This window comes from Leishmania martiniquensis, chromosome 27 (genome assembly GCF_017916325.1).
Source record: "Leishmania martiniquensis isolate LSCM1 chromosome 27, whole genome shotgun sequence".
NCBI classification, from domain to species: domain Eukaryota; phylum Euglenozoa; class Kinetoplastea; order Trypanosomatida; family Trypanosomatidae; genus Leishmania; species Leishmania martiniquensis.
In genome coordinates this window covers 815,145-833,295 of record NC_090162.1, presented here as the reverse complement: position 1 = coordinate 833,295, position 18,151 = coordinate 815,145, and the positions used below count along the sequence as shown (strand labels likewise).

The 18,151-nt window shown below is 61.0% G+C and overlaps 4 protein-coding genes across 4 annotated transcripts; all 4 read left to right on the top strand.

Annotated features, from left to right (window-relative positions):
- Positions 1 to 849: 849 nt before the first annotated feature.
- Positions 850 to 3,492, top strand: LSCM1_03539 (uncharacterized protein; the record flags this gene model as incomplete). Its single annotated transcript, XM_067321077.1, has 1 exon — positions 850 to 3,492. One exon carries the CDS (start codon positions 850 to 852, stop codon positions 3,490 to 3,492), a length of 2,643 nt encoding a protein of 880 aa, XP_067177687.1.
- A 3,520-nt stretch (positions 3,493 to 7,012) lies between these two features.
- LSCM1_03537 (uncharacterized protein) lies at positions 7,013 to 8,971 on the top strand (the record flags this gene model as incomplete). The annotated part of the gene is made up of 1 exon (XM_067321076.1): positions 7,013 to 8,971. One exon carries the CDS (start codon positions 7,013 to 7,015, stop codon positions 8,969 to 8,971), a length of 1,959 nt encoding a protein of 652 aa, XP_067177686.1.
- Positions 8,972 to 11,043: 2,072 nt separating this feature from the next.
- Positions 11,044 to 13,770, top strand: LSCM1_03536 (uncharacterized protein; the record flags this gene model as incomplete). Its single annotated transcript, XM_067321075.1, has 1 exon — positions 11,044 to 13,770. One exon carries the CDS (start codon positions 11,044 to 11,046, stop codon positions 13,768 to 13,770), a length of 2,727 nt encoding a protein of 908 aa, XP_067177685.1.
- A 1,002-nt stretch (positions 13,771 to 14,772) lies between these two features.
- Positions 14,773 to 17,112, top strand: LSCM1_03535 (uncharacterized protein; the record flags this gene model as incomplete). The annotated part of the gene is made up of 1 exon (XM_067321074.1): positions 14,773 to 17,112. One exon carries the CDS (start codon positions 14,773 to 14,775, stop codon positions 17,110 to 17,112), a length of 2,340 nt encoding a protein of 779 aa, XP_067177684.1.
- Positions 17,113 to 18,151: the final 1,039 nt, after the last annotated feature.

The window sequence follows — 18,151 nt, the reverse complement described above, 5'->3', positions numbered from 1 at the left end:
CCAGCTGCGCGCACACAGGGGATGGAGAGGAAGAGAGGGAGAAAAAAAACACCCCCTCTCTCTCCCTCCCTCCCTCAGGGCGCACGCAACAGACGCACGACTTGACCAACACGCGCAGGACGAGGAAGTGAGAACTCGTGTATGTCCTTCTTCCTCTTCGCATCTCCCTCTGTGCGGGTGCGCTTACATGCGCGGTTAGAAGGAGAGGCAGCGACTCACATCTCGGAGAGGCGGCCTGGCTGAGCCAGCGACTGCAAGCGGTGCATGACCTCTTTTTTTTTCGTTCTCTGTCTCACCCCTCTCGCCGACCATCTGCTACGCATTTAGAACTGCGCTGAGGGGCGTACTCGGGGGTAGTCGAGGAAGGCGCGCGTGACCTCATGACACTTTCATCTTCTGCCTCTGGCGCTCCGGGTCATCTTTTCTTTGCCTCTTCTGAACCTCGTCTAGAGCCCTTTTGTACACCCGCGTTGGACTGTCGGTGACAGGTCACAGGCGCGTCCCGGTGTTCATGTCGCAATCACGGCACCGGCGCACACCCTTCACCGACACACTCATAAACAGAGCTGCACCGCTGGCAGGGCTGCAGCGAGGCAGGCGCGCGCAACAGCACACACCCACACGCCCATATAGAGAAGCAAAAGATTCGCAGAAGAGGAAATCAGACGGAGCTCAGCAGCGGCTCACATACACGCGTCGCGCTCCTTCTGAACGTTTTCGCGAGTTCGGGGCTGTCATCACCGTCGCCCTATCGTGCGCATGCCTTGCGCAGAGACGATAGCGGATCTTCGTGGACTGGCGCAAGGGCAAACTATCGACCCCCTTCCCCCCCCACACACCGTGGCCAGTATGTCGGAGAGCACCTTCAAGATTCTCCTCACGACGGACAACCACCTCGGCTTCGCTGAGCGCGACCCCAGACGGGGCGATGACAGCTTCACTACCTTTGAGGAGGTGCTACGCGCCGCGCGCACTGAGCACGACGTGGACGCCATGCTCCTCGGTGGCGACCTTTTCCACGAAAACAAGCCGAGTCTCGGCTGCCTTGTCCGCACCTGCTCTCTCTTCCGCAAGTACATCTTTGGCAACAAAGCCGTGCCCTTTTCGCTGCTGAGTGACCCGGCGACGAACTTTCCGACGCACGCGCTGCCTATAGCCAACTTTCAGGACCCCAACATTAATGTCGCACTGCCGGTGTTTGCAATTCATGGTAACCACGATGATCCGGTCGGCGGCACCTCGTCAATCGACCTGCTCGCCACCAACGGCTACCTCAACTATTTTGGCCACGTCACTTCTCTGGACGACATCGTCCTCGAGCCAGTGCTGCTGCGCAAAGGAAGCACGTTCATCGCCCTCTACGGCCTTGGCAACGTTCGTGACGAGCGACTACATCGCTGCTTCCGGCTCAAGAAGGTTCACTTTATATATCCGAAGCCGGTGCCTGGTCGCAAGTGGTTCAACATTCTGTTGCTGCATCAGAACCGCGGCGTGCGTGGCGTGGCAAGCAAAAATGGCATCATGGAAGGAATGCTCGCCGGCTTCGGCATGGACCTGGTGATCTGGGGTAATGAGCACGAGCAGCTGATGGCGCCACAGCCGGCGGACGGCTTTGACGTGGTGCAGCCCGGCAGCACCATCATGACATCGCTCTCCGCGCAGGAGTGCAATCCAAAGCAGTATGGTATCCTGGAAGTGCGCGGCACGTCATACCGGCTTACCCCGTACACGCTGCGCAGTGTGCGTCCAGTTGTGCGACGCACGGTCGAGCTGCGGCAGGATCTGCCCGACGGCCGCACACTCGACGCGGTGGAGACCTTCCTGCACAGCGTGATGAGCGACATGATCAGTGAGGCCGAGGAGCAGGTGAGCCACATCCCTGATGACGTCCTCACCTTCCACCCCAACCTCAAGTACCCGCTGGTTCGCTTAGCGGTGGACTTCACCGACGTCACGTCTGCGCCGTACCCGCAGCCCAACTTCAACCGCTTTGGCCAGCAGTACATGGACGTCGTTGCGAACCCAGGCGAGCTGCTGCGGCCGGTAAAACCGAAGCCGGAGCGGAGACGTGGTGGTGGTGCTGTGGGCACGGTGCTTGGCCCTGGCGGCGGTAGTGCCAGCGGCCTCATCGTCCCGGCCGCACCGCAGCTCAGCACGCTTGACATACGAGTAAAGGTGGCCGACGTCTTCAACCACAACACCAAGAACGCGTGCACCCTCCTCTCCGAGGCGGAGCTGAGCGCTGCTGTCTACGCCTTTGCCGAAAAAGGTGAGCGGGACGCGATCGACGAGCGGCTGATGGAGCTGCTGCACACCTCGCAGAAGTCGGTGTGGCGTAGGCTGGAGAACGGCGCTAATGACTCGATCTTGAAGCCGGACCGCGTGGTGGAGGAGATTGCCACGCACAAACGGCACGTCAACGAGCGCTACGCGCGCACTGCTCAGCTGGAGGACGCATTACAGCATCAGCAAGAGAGGGAGGGCGCGGAAGAAGACGAGAAGGACGGCGTTACCAGCGAACGCCACGACCGCGGCGGCGTTGCCTCGCCGTCGCTGCATGAAACAGGACACGGGCGTCAGCTCGACGTCTTCCAGATGATGTGCATCTCCGCTCCTCACGTGGACACTGCTACCTGTGGTGGGGGTAGCGGTGGTGGTGCCTGTAACGACCATTTCAGTGATCATTCAGCTCGAACATCAGTCTCACAACTTGTGCAGCGCGCCATTCAACACAGAGCTGAGGATGGCGGGGACGCAGCGGCCGGCACATCAAGCCGGCAGGGCTCACAGCGCGGCGGAGCCGTCGTTGTGGCCGGCGCCGACAGGGACGGCCTGGACGGTGATAGTGAGGAACTTCCCGATGACGGGCTCGATCGAATGCCGATCGACGCCATTATTGCGCAGGCGGTGCAGCAGGTGCACCCGCCGTCCAAGCGAACGCGAAGCTCCCGCGCTTCCGAGTTGGAGGCTTTGCTGGCGGGCGACAGCGGCTCGCGCCGTGACATCGGTGGAGGAGGTCCTCATGAGGCCAACACCGTCCACGTCGTCGATGCAGACGACAGTGACGATGACAATAACGACAGGGGCGGCGACATCTCTCGTCACGCTCGCGGTCGCACTGGGGCAGGTAATTCTGCAAAGGCCAACACCCCCGCTAAGAAGCAGCACCGCACCAACAGCGCGCGGCGCGTTGTCGGCGGCAGTACTAAAGCTGGTCACGGTGCACCATCTGCGGCCAGCGCCGGCACGCTGAACGCGCCGTCGGTGACGGCAGCTGATGCAGGCCCAACGCTGACCTTCATTGCGCATCAAGGAGGTTCGGTGGCGCCGCCGCCGGCGTGCAGGCAGGCCTCCCACTCTGCCGGATTCCGGGCGCAGCCGGTGACATCCGCCACAGTAACCCCCGCTGGCGGCGCTGGCACGTCGAAGGGAGGCATGCTGCATCTTCTGTCCAAGTGGGCAGGTACGTCTCACCAGCAGCACTCCCAGTAGGAGCGGCTCTGGCCTCGCACGCAGGCGCATCCGTGGCTGCATGCGCGCGTGCCACTTTTCTGTCGTGAGACGGTAATGCCCCACGTTGAGCCTGACGCTTTTCCGACTTTTCTGTGTGAGAGCAACATCCCTCGCCATCTCTTCTCGGGCGCCTTTCCATTCCGTCGACGCCCGCACACGAAGCTTCGCATGACGCGCCCCCCCTTATTACTCACTCTTGAGTACCTCGACACGGGGCGGCCGAACGGCAGCCGAGCGCAGCCCTTCTTCTCTCTGCACCGGTCTCTCGCACGTCTCTCCACCCTCCTGATTTATGCACACAGGGCAGCACGTAGAGAAAAAAACGAACCGGCAAGCACGGAAGGCCAATGGGAACGGTCCGGGCACCGATAGCGTTCGCTCGGCTCGCAGGCCCTCCGTCTCGAGCGATGCCGTCTCGACCGCCCGCGCCATCTTCCCCTCCCCCTTCTCTCGCCCATCGCTTTCCTCCTTGACGAGGGCGCCACCCTGCGCCCCCATCTCCCTCCCTCCTCCTGCTACGGCCACCCGTTAACCCGGCCCATCTGGAAGTGCGAGCGCGTCTGGAAGAAGGCCCTTATCGCCTATAGCATCGCCTTCACCATCTCAGAGAAGCCTCATTTTGGTGCAGTACCTGCACACTTTCACCCGCCGCATCTTGGCGCGCTAGCGCGTGTGTGTGTCTGCGTGCTTCCTCACACGCGCGGAAGCAGTGTTCAGCGTGAACGACATCAATTGCAGAAGTACCCCCATCATGCACCCCCATTCATCTGCACCAACATCGGCAGTGGTGCGTGCCTCGCTGGTGTTGACTCTGCGTCACTACGGTGATGCCCCTCGCGCACTGGATGCTGCTCGTACGCCGCGCGCAGCTGCGAGCAACCGAGCGGCTGCACAGGCCTCTGTCTTGAACGGATTCTGCCAAGGCGCCGGCACAAGCGGCAAACAGGGCAGCGACCGCCTCATCCACCGCTCTTACCCCCTTCGTGCGTCGAGAATGTACTCCTCGTTGGCTCTTCATCGCCTTTTCTCATGTGCAGCTGCGTCGTCTGCTGCGCTCAGCTCCTCCTCCATTCCTCCCTGCGCTGCATCGACGCCGGCTGCGCGAACGTCGTGCCGTAGCTTCTACTCGGGACTTGACGAGTCGCGTGTGCACCGTCTGCGGCGCTCCGGCATGACCTTCAACCGCCCCCGCGGCCGTGACATGCTCTCGGTAGCCTTTTCTAGCCGCCTGCGCATTGTGCCACTGACGCAGATGTCTGACCTCTACAGCCCCATTGACGCCTCACTCCTTACCGCAGTCAACGCCAACGACCCGACGAGCAGCGAGGGCAACCCGCTTGAGAAGAAAAAGTACATGTCCGGTGACGCCCGCATGCGTAAGGTTGTGGAGGGCAAACAGCGTACCGAGGCAGCGCTGCGCGAGAAGCGTGTCTGGCACGTGCTGGTGGTGGACCCCGTTGAGCCAGGAATGGTGCAGGCACCGCTGCCGTTTCCAAGCCCGCATCCGGTGTACTACCAGAACTGGAACGCCGCGGAAGACGAGCGGCGACCGTCCTCTTGGGTGCTAGAGCGCCGCCCCACTGCAGAGTTTGGCATGCCCACGCCAGGTACACGCACAAAGATGACGGAGGTAGGCGCTGGGGCCGCAGGCGCCACTGATGCTGCTGCAGATTCGCCCGATCGTGCCGTGGCGAACGCTGACGCGCCCCAGTCACTCGCCTTCTTCTACACAGCTGAAAGCCGCCGTCAACTTCAGCAGAACGGTGACACGACTCTCTTGTCTGGCGCGCAGGTGCGAGAGAGGACGCTGAGTATGCCATGCTCGGCTTCCGCCGCGATGGAGCAGCTCCCATCCTCCCCACAGACAATTCAGCAACACTTCCATATGGCGCTCTGCGTCGACCCAGACATCAGTCACACTCGCTTTCAACGCGAGGAGGCGCAGGTGGAGATGATCTCGGCGTACCGAAATATCCTTTACGAGGCAGTCGAGCTGGGGCACGCATGGCCGTTTGCATCGTCTGCGTCTGCTGGAGGCAGCCTGCGGCGGACGGTGGCGACGCAGCGGACGGCGCCATTCGTGGCGGATGTCGTGCGCGTGCCGGCGCTCTGCCAGCACTCCTGCGGCCGGCGCTTTCTGCACGAGCTGGGCAAGCTGAACCAGCAGGCCATCGTCAAGGGATTCCATCGGCTGAGCAGCGAAGCAAAGGAGGCGCTCGTTTTGAACCGAAGCTTCACTGTTGAGATTTATGTGCCGCCGATGCTGCTGGCGCAGTTTGAGCGCGCCTTCTTGGAGGAGCCGTGGGAGGCGCCACTTTCGACGCTGAACCCCGGCCGCACGGCGCTATACCCGGGCCTGGCGCCACCGAAAACCTTGCTGCAGTACGACGGGTGGGTGGGCAAGCGGCCGGAGCTGGTGGAGGCCGTGGCGACGGAAGGGAAGCGTCTCCTGCGTGGGACCAAGGTGGGGCTGGACGGGCAGCTGATTGAAGAATGCGAGGTGCTGGCAAGTCTTCGTGTATTTGGTGGCCACGAAGAGCAGCAGAAAATGTTGGAGGGAGAGCGGAAGACGGCTGCAGAGCAACTCGGCGTGCCGCTAAAGCGAACCTACGCACCTCTGCAGGCTGGCTTGCAGGGAGAGGGGGAGCCTTGTGAGGAGGAAAGCGCCCCTAAAAGCCTTCCAAGGGCCGCCGTCGGCGGCGTCCCTGCCGCAGTGGCTACAAGCACTACCAATGAACGCCACGCGAAGACCCAGACAGCACTCAAGGTGACGTGAGCATGTACATATACGTAATATATGAGTTGTGCGTGTACATGCGCAGTTGGTGCATCGTGTGTGCACATCTCCTTTGCTGCTGTTTCTTCTTCTTGTGCCTCGCATTCTATGGGACCATGACTGAGCTTCCGCACGTACGCCCCCATCTTCTCTCGTGGTCACTGTCTCGGTCGCTCCGTCGCCGGCGTCGCGCCACAAACGCGTGGAAGACGACACGGGTGAAACACAAGACAACACCATGAAGGACGGGAGGTGAATGTGAGCAGCGCTGCCACCACTGCCCCCCCTCCCCCTCCCCCGATCACACAGGCGACACCCTCTGACGCGTATTCATCGCGACGACAATGACGCACTCAAACACACCGTCACTCTCTTTCTCTCCACCCTCCCACGCGTATTCCTCGCCAGTTTCGACGTACGTTACCACCATCACCATCACCATCACCACCGGCGGCGCCTCAGCAAGCAACCCAACGGCCATCTTCAGCGAGGACCTTTAACAGAGGCAAGTGTGAGAGAACGCGGGGCGAGAGAAGGACATCAGCGCTCGTTTCCATCGACGCTCGACGCCACGAGCTCGGCACCAAACAGCGACGGCGTGCAAATAGACCGACGCATTGGCAACTCACACTTACGGGTGCCCCTCCCCTTCCCTCACACGCACAGACACACACGCACACACCCAAGGAGTGAAGAAAAAAAAGAGAGCAATCGTCCTTAGCGATGTCGTGTAGACTGCGTGCGCCTGTCACCTTCGATAGGCCGCGCCACATACCTTTTGGCGAGGTGCAGGGCTACGCCCCAGGCGGTATTCCAGCGTACAGCAACAAACATGACCACTACTTCTCTGGAGAGCGTAGCATTGAGGGCCACGTCTTCTGCGGCTTCCGGTACCAGTGCGTCGAGTTTGCGCGCCGCTGGCTGCTGAAGCGTAAGGGGCTGCTGCTCCCCGACGTGAACTGGGCCTGCCACATTTTTCAGCTGAAGGAGGTGCGGGACGCCGCCACCGCCGAGGACGTTGCGGTGCGGACTGTGCGCAACGGCACGGAGACGAAGCCCGAGGCTGACACGCTTCTAATCTACCCGTCCTCCGACACAAGCCCCGTCGGCCACGTTGGCGTCATCACGGAGGTGGGCGACGGCTATGTGTGTGTCGCGGATCAGAACTACCGCTTCCATAAGTGGGAGTCTTCCTACGCCTACAAGCTCAAGCTAGCGCACGAGGACGGGGTCTGGACCATCATCGATGACATCGACGCAGATGACATCGAGATCCCGCTTGGATGGGTGACGTTTCCTGGCCGTGAGAATCGGCCAGACGGGGCGTCACCGGTGGTGCTGCATCAGTCGCTGCACTTCGTGGAGCCACCGAAGCCGTACCTGCTGCGCCGTACCTTTGTGCCGGAGGAGGTCAAGACGAACTGGCTCGACATGAACGACCGGGCGGAGCGGCTATTTGTGGAGGAGTTCGGCATGGATGTCAGCCGCTCCCGCCTGGAGGAGACGGCTGTCAGCTACTACGAGTCGAACCATGAATTTCACCTGCGGTGCGTGGCGTACGGCACGCAGCTGCACGCCATTTTCATGGAGGCGACCGCACAGGTAATCGAGAGCGACGAGAAGCTCCGACTCTTTTCTATTCCGGAGGAGTTCTGGCCCCGCATCCGCCATTCGTGGGCGCACCAGCAGACGTACATTTCCGGCCGCTTCGACTTCGCCTTCAACAACGAGACGCGAGAGATCAAGTGCTTTGAGTACAACGCCGACAGCGCGTCGACCCTGCTGGAGTGCGGCCGCATTCAGCAAAAGTGGGCCGAATCGGTCGGACTGGACAAGCAAGGAACGCGCGGCTCCGGCTTCGCGGTGGAGCGCAACCTCAAGATGGCGTGGAAGTACAGCGGGGCGACTGGTCGCGTTCACTTCTGCGTCGACCAAGAAAAGGAGGAGCAGTACACCGCCCTCTACTGCATGCAGGCCGCTGAGGCGGCTGGGCTGGAGGGCAAGCTGTGCGTCTTGTTTGACGAGTTCCGCTTTAACGACGAGGGCCACATCGTCGACGGCGACGGCGTGCGCGTGCGCAACGTGTGGAAGACGTGGATGTGGGAGTCAGCCATCACCGACTACTACGCCGCCCGAGAGGAGCGTGGCGCGGCCTGGAAGCCGTCTCCGACGGACAAGGTTCGCCTGTGCGACTTGCTCCTCGGCGATGACTGGGACATCCTCTACTTCGAGCCGATGTGGAAGGTCATCCCAAGCAACAAGGCTATCTTGCCCATGATCTACCACAACCACCCCGAGCACCCCGCCATATTGAGGGCGGAGTACGAGTTGTCGGACGAACTGCGAAGGTGTGGGTATGCAAAGAAGCCGATCGTCGGCCGAGTTGGCAGCAATGTCACCATTACCTATGGCGACGGCGGCGTGCAAGCTGAGTCGGGCGGAAACTATGGCAAGCGTAACATGATTTACCAGCAGCTGTTTCCGCTGACGAAGCAGGATGACTACTACGCCATCGTCGGTGGCTGGATGATTGGCGACGCCTTCAGCGGCACTGGCATCCGCGAGGACAAGTCAATCATCACCGGCGTAGACAGCCCCTTTGCTGCCATCCGAATCAAGACTGACAGCATCCCGTGCCCCGTGACGCACAAGGATCTCGACAAGATGGCTGAGGATGAGTAAGAGCCATGCAGCAAGCGCGGCGCATCGCACGCGTGCGAAAAGAAACGAGAGAAAAAAGGGGCTCGAGACGGCAGTAGAGTGCGCGCTCCACGATCCGGAGCCGTTGCTGCCGAGTCGTGCCACCACGACTGACACACCGCGATCTGCGTACTCTTTGCTTGCGTGCACGCACTCGTCCGCTACCACTTCCGCTGCAGAGACGATTCTTGACCCACAGGTACACAGATACACGCACGCACACATATATATATATACATATATTCGTTACTGCTTGCTCTGATGGCCTTTCCCTTCAGTCGGTCTCTCAGGCTGAGAGATCCGGTGAGCGAATGCCTGCGCAGGCGTCTGCAGGCCTTGACGCGCGCTATTCACCTATCCGCGAATCGGGTACGTGCATTTCGGAAGAGGGGGAGCAGCGCGCTCCGCGTAGACGGGGGACGAGTCTGCGGGCCGTGAAGGGCGGTGCAGGGGAGAGGGAAGGGGATAGGTGAGGAGGGCCGATGACTCGTGGCGATGATCAACACGCCTCTCACCTGTGTGCTTGACTCCCCTCTACCCTTTAGTGAACGAATATGGCATGCACGGACTGACCCGGGAAGAGGGGGTGTAGGGTGCGGTGGCGGATGACAAGCTTCACTCGCCTTTTCAGATTCCCCCCTCTCCGCAGCTCGCAAGGAAGATGACGCCGGATGTTTGACCCCGTTCTTATTCCTGTCGTCGTCTCTTTTAGTTTGGCAGGCTTCATTCATGCACACACACACACATACACACACTCGATCTCTGCACGCGCTCGTGTGGTGTGTCTGTGCGTGTGTCTACGTGTGCAGTGCTCTCCTCTCATTGCCTCCCCTCCCCCAATACTCTCACTCCTTTGCTGCGTTCGTGTGTGTGCCTTCTCGCGCGCTCTCTCACCCTCTTTTTTTTTCTTCTTCGTTTCTCTTGCTCTCTGTCGTTCGATGCGTACCGGTCTATTGCTTGCTGATCGCCCTTCCCCACGCTATTCTTCGTCATCCTCCCCCCCCCCCCACCCCTTATTATTGCCATGAGGAACGGTTGCTCGCTGAGGTGACGGTAATGTTACACTTGTGTTCTCATCCACCCTATTTTTATAGTCGCAGAGGCGCGCGCGCAGACACACACACACACAGCGCAGACGGAGCCGATCGACCCGACCGATACGAAAGATGCTTCTCCCTTCCCTTCTGTGCTTGCGAGGGCACCTCTCCGCGTGTGAGGAAGCACACCACCCCCCCGTCTCCCCCTCCGTCTCCCAAAGAGGGCAAACGTCAAGCAGGCAAACGACTGCTACGAAGGCTATGGGCTACCGCTAACCCGTCGCACAGATGGAGGCGCTGCCGGCCGCCCGCGGGTGTTGGTGATGGCTTCATCCATGGGTATCACACAGGAAAGAAGCGCTCTCTCTCTGTGTGTGTGCGTGAGTAGGGGGGGAGCAGAGATCAGAAAAAAATGGGCGGTGTGCGAAAATGGTAACGATCAAGTGTACGTGGCGTTCATCTCTTGGCTCTCTCACCTTTTGTCTTCATCACCGGCAGTAGGGTGAAGACATGACTGCACGCCGGTGCACGAAAGTGTGCGGCTCCATCTCTGCACCCGTTGCGTCGGGGTCTAAGAAGACCAGAATGGAAGGGGGGTGCGCAAACAATCTTTGAATGGGGCGGCGGACAGCGGGCCGCCTCCGTGAGAACATCAAGCAAAGAAAAAAACGGCGCCATGGTGTGATAACAATAGGGCCGGAAGGTGCGAGTGCACCTGCGCCTCCCCTTTCCTCTCTCCTTCCCTCTCGTTCTCTCCTGCACGCACTCACTCGATGGAGCGCTCTTCGATTCATCGCTTTCCCTGGTCTGGCGCTCTCTCTTGTGTACTTGTCTCTGTGCACGCTAATGGACGCGCGGATGTGAGTCTGTCCGCGAGTGTCTTCTGCATCATCTGCGTTGCGGCAGCTATTTCTAAGTTCCACGCTCGACGCGCGATGCGCAGCGCGCACAGGATACACTCCCCCCTCCCTCCCCCCACACACTTAGAAGCAGAGTCGTAGAGCAACGGAATCGACCATGCAGCGGAGGAGTATGCACGGTCGCTCGAATGCGGCTTCATGGGAGGTGGCACTGACGAAGAGCATGACCACATCTCGCCACAGCCGGCAGCCAGTGCAGCGCCACGCTCGCCACTCTACCGCATGTACACACCGCCGATCTAATGCGCGGCTGGCGACGGAGGAAGCGCACCAGGGCGCACCACAGCGCTCTGGACCCGAGCTCTACTGCCGGGGCGGCTGTGAAGGTGAGGACGGCGAGTCGCATCGACCGCGCCCGTTACCAACATCGCACGCAGCGTCTGGCTGCTCGTCATCAGTGCCTGTACACCAGCAGCAGCAACATCATTATGACCCGACTACTTGTTACAACATCGATGCGGCTTTCACGGGGGATGAGGCCGCATTCACCGTGCCGGCACCACCAGCTCCAACCAACGACGCTGCCCATGCGCACAGAATCAAGCAGGTGCCGTGCTCCAGGGCTCACACTCCACGTAGCGCGGCTGGAGCATCAGTGCAGCCGCCGCCGCTTCATGAAGCACAGGCACGGTTGCTGGGATCGCGCCGCCGGGTAGCCGATAGCGCCGCCGTGGACGATAGAGCAACGGGCAAACACCTCACACGTCGTCACCGCCCTCGGCAGATGTCGCCGCCGTCCTCACCGCTGCACGTCCCACCCCCAGGGACGGCCGCTCCTACAGCCGATATCGTGTGCTCTAACGCATCGCCTTCGCGGCTGCTGCCATTGCGCCGGGTCCCTTCACGGGTGCGGCGACTCCTCTGGAAGCTGGAGGCAGAGGCGCAGCGGACAGGCTGCACCGTGACAGATGCCGCGGATGGCAGCAGGGATACCGTGGAGTTGTATCGAGCACTGTTTCTGCAAGCCTTGGCCGATGGTGCCGCCTGGGAGCGCCATGCGCGCGCTCTTGAGGCGATCGCACAAGCTTCTGCCAAGCGTGAGGCTCGCCTTACGCGGCAGCTACGGCATGCGCGATGCATTGTGGAGCTGCTCGCCGCTCATGTGGAGAGTGTGGAGCGGGCGGCGGACGCCCTCAGCAGAGGGTCCGCCTCGGGCGCCGGTGCGTCCCGTCAGCCTGACGGGACGGTGCTGGATCGCACTCTACCAATGACGTCGAGCGCACTGGCGGAGACAGCAGTAGGAGCTGCTGCTGCGCCGTCTTGTTTATGGAGTCCCGCGCCGCGGTCCGCTGTGAGTGAGCTCATACGCGGCTCCCTCGGCCGCTCGCTAGATCTCGTCTACGGCATCAGCGGCAGTGACAGCCCCCACGAAGAGGATAGTGACGGTGCTGAGGTAAACGCCTTTGTCGCGGCTGATGCCACTGCTCGGAGGACAGATGTCCAGCTGCACGCAGCAGTGGCTGAAGAGCCTGGTGGCGAGCCTGGGCCTGACAGTCTCCATTCGGCATTGCTTCCCCTTGTGCACAGGCTGAGGGAGATGCGGCAGGATCGGTCCTCATGGGTCGGCGACGTGGACGACGTCGTCCGCGGCGCGCCCGCTCGATACGCGGCAACGACGGCGCGTAAGGTCGGGAGCAGGGGCGATGCCGAGCAAAGAGTACGCCGCGGCGGCACAGAAGGCTTCGAGGTCTACGCGCCACTGGGCCGAGAGCCGCCGACGGCGGCTCGTGCCCCTGAAATGACGCATGATGAGTCGACGTCATTGCCTCCACACGCGGGGACATCTGCGTGGGCTGCTGCAGTACTTGAGGGCGGCGCACCTTATCGTGCTGCCTCACCGCCTCCCTTTCCCCCATCGCTCGCTCATGCTACGGCGATCGGCGCAGCGATGCGCACTGAGTCATTGGTGCACGAGAGCACCCCGCTTGATGCTGCTGCTGCGGCCACCGCTCCCCAGCCTGCACCCTCGTCTGCCGCTCGAAGTTTGCTGGAGCTCCTTCGCAGTCGAGACGCGTCGACTCAGGCGGCGGCGGTGATGGTAGAGCAGACACGTGCCGACACCTCTGCAGGAACTGTTTCCAAAGCGAGGTCGAAGATTGCTGCGGCACACCACAACGTCGACTACGAGGTCACAGTCGACGAGGCTAGACGCAGCCGCAGCACCAACGATACCGCACAGTCGCGGCGGGCGTTGCCGGTGATGGCCTCCTCCTCCTCTCCTGCCTCTCGGCCGCCTCTGATGACCCCAAGTCACTCTCCGATTCCACGACGGAGTCGCGAAACGAAAGGCGAGGGCAACCCCTCCCCTCCTCCCTCGTTGCCATCGTTGGCGTCCTCGTCGCTACCGTGTTGGCATTCCAACGCACTCGCACCCCCGTCACCCCCGCAGCTGTGCAGCGGTTGCAGCAGTGCGCTGTCGGCCAAAGAGGCTGCCGCTGCTGCTGCCCCTATCGAGGTGACGGAGCTTGTGCACATGCCGCTGCCCGCTCCGTTCTCTTTCCCACCTGGGCATCGTTCCACACACATCACGGACACTCATGAGCGCGATGGCAGCGCGGCGGCTCGCTCTGACGGCGGCACGGTATGCTCGTCGAACTACTGGGATACGCTCAAGACGGCGAGCTTTGCTGACGACTCTGGCGCGTCATCGGCGTCCTCACCGAAGGGGCAGGAGGAGGAGACAGGCGGCGAACATGAGCGACTCGTGAGCAGCAGCGAGACGATCACAGACGAACGGCCCGAGGTCGTCTCCAGCGATGGATACGCTGAGTGGCGCGCGCAGCTGGAGGCACATCTGAATTTAGGCTGGGCCTCGGGTAGGTGAGGCTTCGCTGCTTCCTGCTTTATATATATATCTCCCTGCGTGTGGTCGGTGACGGTTGTAGTGGGGGAGCCCCTCACAAGGTCCTCGTGCACGCCGTCCTCGCCGCTACTTTCACCGCCCTCTTGTGTCGGTGATGTCCCCCCCCGCACGCCTCACTCCCTCCTTGACATACACACATATGCCGCTATGCAGAGAGGCGAGTGAGGGGAAGTGGCACCGAGGGACACATGGAAGGGTCTCTCTCTCAGCACAGATGCATCGATACACGCATAGAGGATCATCTGCGCAGGCACGGACTCGCAGGTTTTTGGCCGGAGAGGAAATGGACGTGCTACACGAGTGCCTCACAGTACCTCTCTCCTTCGGTTATATATATATATATATATGCACATCAATCGTTTACCTTACGATTGCGCGGCGATCTCACAATAGACCAGTGCCGAAATTTACACTTACACACACCCACACCCACACACACGAGATCGAGAGAGAGCGAACTCCTCGCTCTCCCCTCATACCACGTGCAGCATGCATCGCAGCGAGCACGTGCCGTCCTGCACCCTTTTGCATCTCTATGGTGGCCACTTCTTCCGCCCCCCGATCTTTCTCTCTCTCTCTGTCCTGCCTTCGCTCTCGAGATGACTCCGCCACACCTCCCTCATCAATGCGTGCTTAGCTTAAGCCGAGCAGGACAACGCTGCGTGCGCATCGACGATCCAAGACTCGCCTTCGCGCCCTTTCTTCGCGGAACAACTCACACAGATACATCTGCAGATAGGAAGGCCTGGCCGAGCCCTTGAGCCAGCGCGTCCGTCTTTGCGTACCCAACACGACCAGTGACCAGGGGCTTGGCTGCCTTCTCCATCACACTGTCACAGGATCACGCCACCACTGGAGGAGCACCTCCTCTCTTTTTTCCCCCGAAAGGCACACGTACGTGCATACACGCACACCTCTGAGGTTGTATACTCGCCGCCGAAGAGTGTGTGTGTGAGAGCGAACATGACCGCCACCGTGTCGCTCTTTGAGCGCAACAAGCGCATCTACCTCGAGGAAGAGTCAAAGCTGCAGGCTATCGTGTGCAGCGATCAGTTCCTCCAGACGTTCCAGTCATGGCTGAATCAGAGCATCTCGCAGCTCGACTTTCAATACGAGCGATGCGAGCAGCAGTTAGCGGAGCTGCAGCAGCACGTGGCGGTCCCCCGAGGCGCCTTCTGGAACAGTAAAGCCGTTATGGAGCACTGCAACCTCCATATGGGGGAGCGCCGGCTTGTGCGTCGCGACACGGAGTTGGGCGAGGATCAGCATGCAGAGCTACCGGCGGTGATTCAGCTTGTGTCGGCGCTGCAGCAAACGAAGTCGCACTCCTTCATCACCCCAAAACAGCGCCGCTTCATCGAGGAGTGCGAAGCGGAGCTGAAGTCCATTCTCTTCGAGCCGCGCGACCTTGTCTTCATCACGAACGCGCTGCAGACCAAGCTGAGCGACGATGCCAACACGCGCGGCGTCTTTAGCGACTTGACGGTGTTCCAGAATACGATCGATGGGCTCTCACCGGATATCGATGAGTGTGAGCAGCTGCTGGAGGCGAGCATTGCGAATGGCGAGATGGGCCTTGCCGAGGACATCTCGAAGCGCCAGCTGGAAGTTTACGAGCACATTTTGCGCCTCATCGCGGACCAGTACCCGGTCATCTCCAACTACTACTCGGAGTCGCGCAACAGTGAACGCCGGCGGCGTTGGGCCGTGTTCCGCATGGTGGACCGGGACATCACCGCGGTCATCGAGGCGAAGCACCGCCAGATCGAAGCGTGCGAGGAGGACATGCTCAAGATACAGGAGCAGATGTCCAACTACAACTCTGACGATGCGCAGCAGCGCAGGCGCTATGAGACTGACCGCGCCGAGTCAGACAAGTTTTTGCAGCAGAACAAAGAGAAGCAGCAAAGTGTGTGGAACCGCATCTTCGCCCTTTTTCAGGAGCTACAGATGTGCTCGAGTGAACTGACGACGCTGGCGCAGCAACGGCACAAGGAGGTGGAGCGGCGTCTTCAGATGGAGGAGCGCGAGGCAGGGCGACGCAGCGGGCACGAGAGCTTCCTGCAGGCTGCCGCAGAGCACGCGAAAAAGTTGCAGGACACAATCGACAACGCCGCCGCAGCGCGCGACTTTGCGACATCACTCAACGATTTTGTGCTTGACGGCTGTGACAGCATTGCTGCAAAGTACGACAAGCAGCAGAGCGCGCTCGGGGAGATGCTGCGGCTCGTGCAGCAGCACCACTTCACGCGCTTCTCCGACTACTACATCGCAGCCAGTCGCTACCTCTACCGCAAGGAGCGGCGGCTGAGCCAGATGGACGAGGAAATGCTGGCGAACAATATGCACCGCGATCTCCTCACCGACACACTCGATCCACACGCGAAGGAGTACGTCGAGGCGGACCAGCGGTTGTCGCTTATGCGGCATGAGGTGGCACAGGAAGTGATGCGAATCAGGCATAAGCTAGAGCGTGCGGAACGGGCCGTCACGCCCACTCTTCGGTCGCTGGAATTCGCCGGCATCGCCTACGTGCACCCCCGCGTGATCGTAGAGAAGATGAACCTCAGTCGTTGGAGCACAATGCTCGACTACCGCACTCTCCTTAACTTGGAGTCCGACGGGGCAGCGGCGGTGGCGCGCGAGGCGGCTGCCATCGAGCAACTGCGGGGCGAGCTAGAGACACAAAAAATGTTGACGCGCAGCCAGCATCAGCATCAGCGACTGCTGTGCAATGCGATGAAAGCTGGTGCAATGGCAGCGCCGAGCACGCCGGGGTCAGCGCTGCCCGCTGTCGGCGCTGCGGGTATCAAGTCGACCGTCTCGGGCACTGCACCGGCCAAGGCATCGCCGCGGGGCTTCGTTGAGCGCGTGCACGCGTTGCTACAGCTGGAGAGTACGTACTCGAGTGGTGCCAGCGGCACCAGTGCATCGCTGCATTCGAAGGGGACGGTAAGTGGCGCGGTGCCCTCGGCGTACGCGTCTGGGTCTGTAGCGCACTTGGCGAAGAGCGTGGCAGACAGGGACGACACCGCCCACGCGAAAACTGCTGCTGCCACCGCGGCCGAGCCGACAGCAACCGCGGCGCCTTTGCCGGCACACATGGAAGGGACGACGTTCCGGGCTCTCTTCGACTACCACGCCCGTGCCCCGGATGAGCTGACGTTCGAGGCGGGACAGCAGATCATCTGCATCAGCCGCGCGCCGGAGGAGGGCTGGTTCAGGGGCGTGTGCAACCAGCGCACCGGACTGTTCCCGATCAACTACGTCCAGCGTGTGCGCGAGGCACCTGCAACAGGGTGAGTGCGGGCAGGAGCTGAAAAAACGAAGGCAGAAGTGCTGTCGTGGCAGGATCCTTGCGGGCACCGGTGTGCCTACCCCTCTGCGCGTGCTCGTTGCCGTGTTTGTGTGCCCTCCTGGGTCCATTATGGGTGCGCTTCTACGCCTGAGGCCCCGCCAGCGTACCTGCCACGACTGCCGCTCCGCTTCCACACCTCCATTGCTCTCGTCATTCTGTGAAGCAGCATCAGCAGTGGCAGCAGAAAATAATAGCACAGCAACTGCAACCGAACCGCTTCCTGCTGCTCTTCTCTTCTGTCTCTGTCTCTCTGCGTGTGTGTCTGCCGCGTCTCTCTCTCTCGCCATTCCTCGGCATTTTCCATCTGCATAGGCGTTGCACCCGCTGTGTTGCACCACTGGGGCGACGTTTTCCTCTCTTGCCTGTCTGCAGGTATGCGCTTCTCCATCCCTTTGGCAGGGCGGGCCTCCCTCCCTCCCTCCCACACGCACACACACACACACACGGACACGCATGCACACACATCGAGTTTCTTTCATGTAAAGTAGACCATCCTTTTCTTTGCCATATTCTGTATGCGTGGCGCTCACACTTCGTTTACTCCATCGAGACGGCAGGACGGAAGCTTCTGTAGTCCTCATCTTTCTCCTCCCCCCTCCTCCATCTGTTCTCTTCTCCGTCCCTTCACTTTTTTTTTGCCTGTCGACTGTGGCTCTATCTCAGTGTATCTGTATATGCGCGCGCGCGTGTGTGTGCGTGTTTGGAGGGGTGGGGGCGCGGACTGGGACGCCCTCTCTCCGTTGAGGGCGGTGCCTCCATCCGTTATGTGTACCCCCGCGCGTGCCGATGGAACGCATCATCGCCCTTCTCCCCGTCTCTCTCTCTTTTCGTTTTCACCTTCTGTTTTCCCCGTCCTCAGAGTATCGGTGAAAACGAGACGCAAAGAAATGAAGACACAAGGGCGACGCCACGCCGTCGTCAACAGGGCAGTCCGCGCTGATGCTATGCCCCGTCGTGTGTCTTTGTATACCTGACCAGTATCTT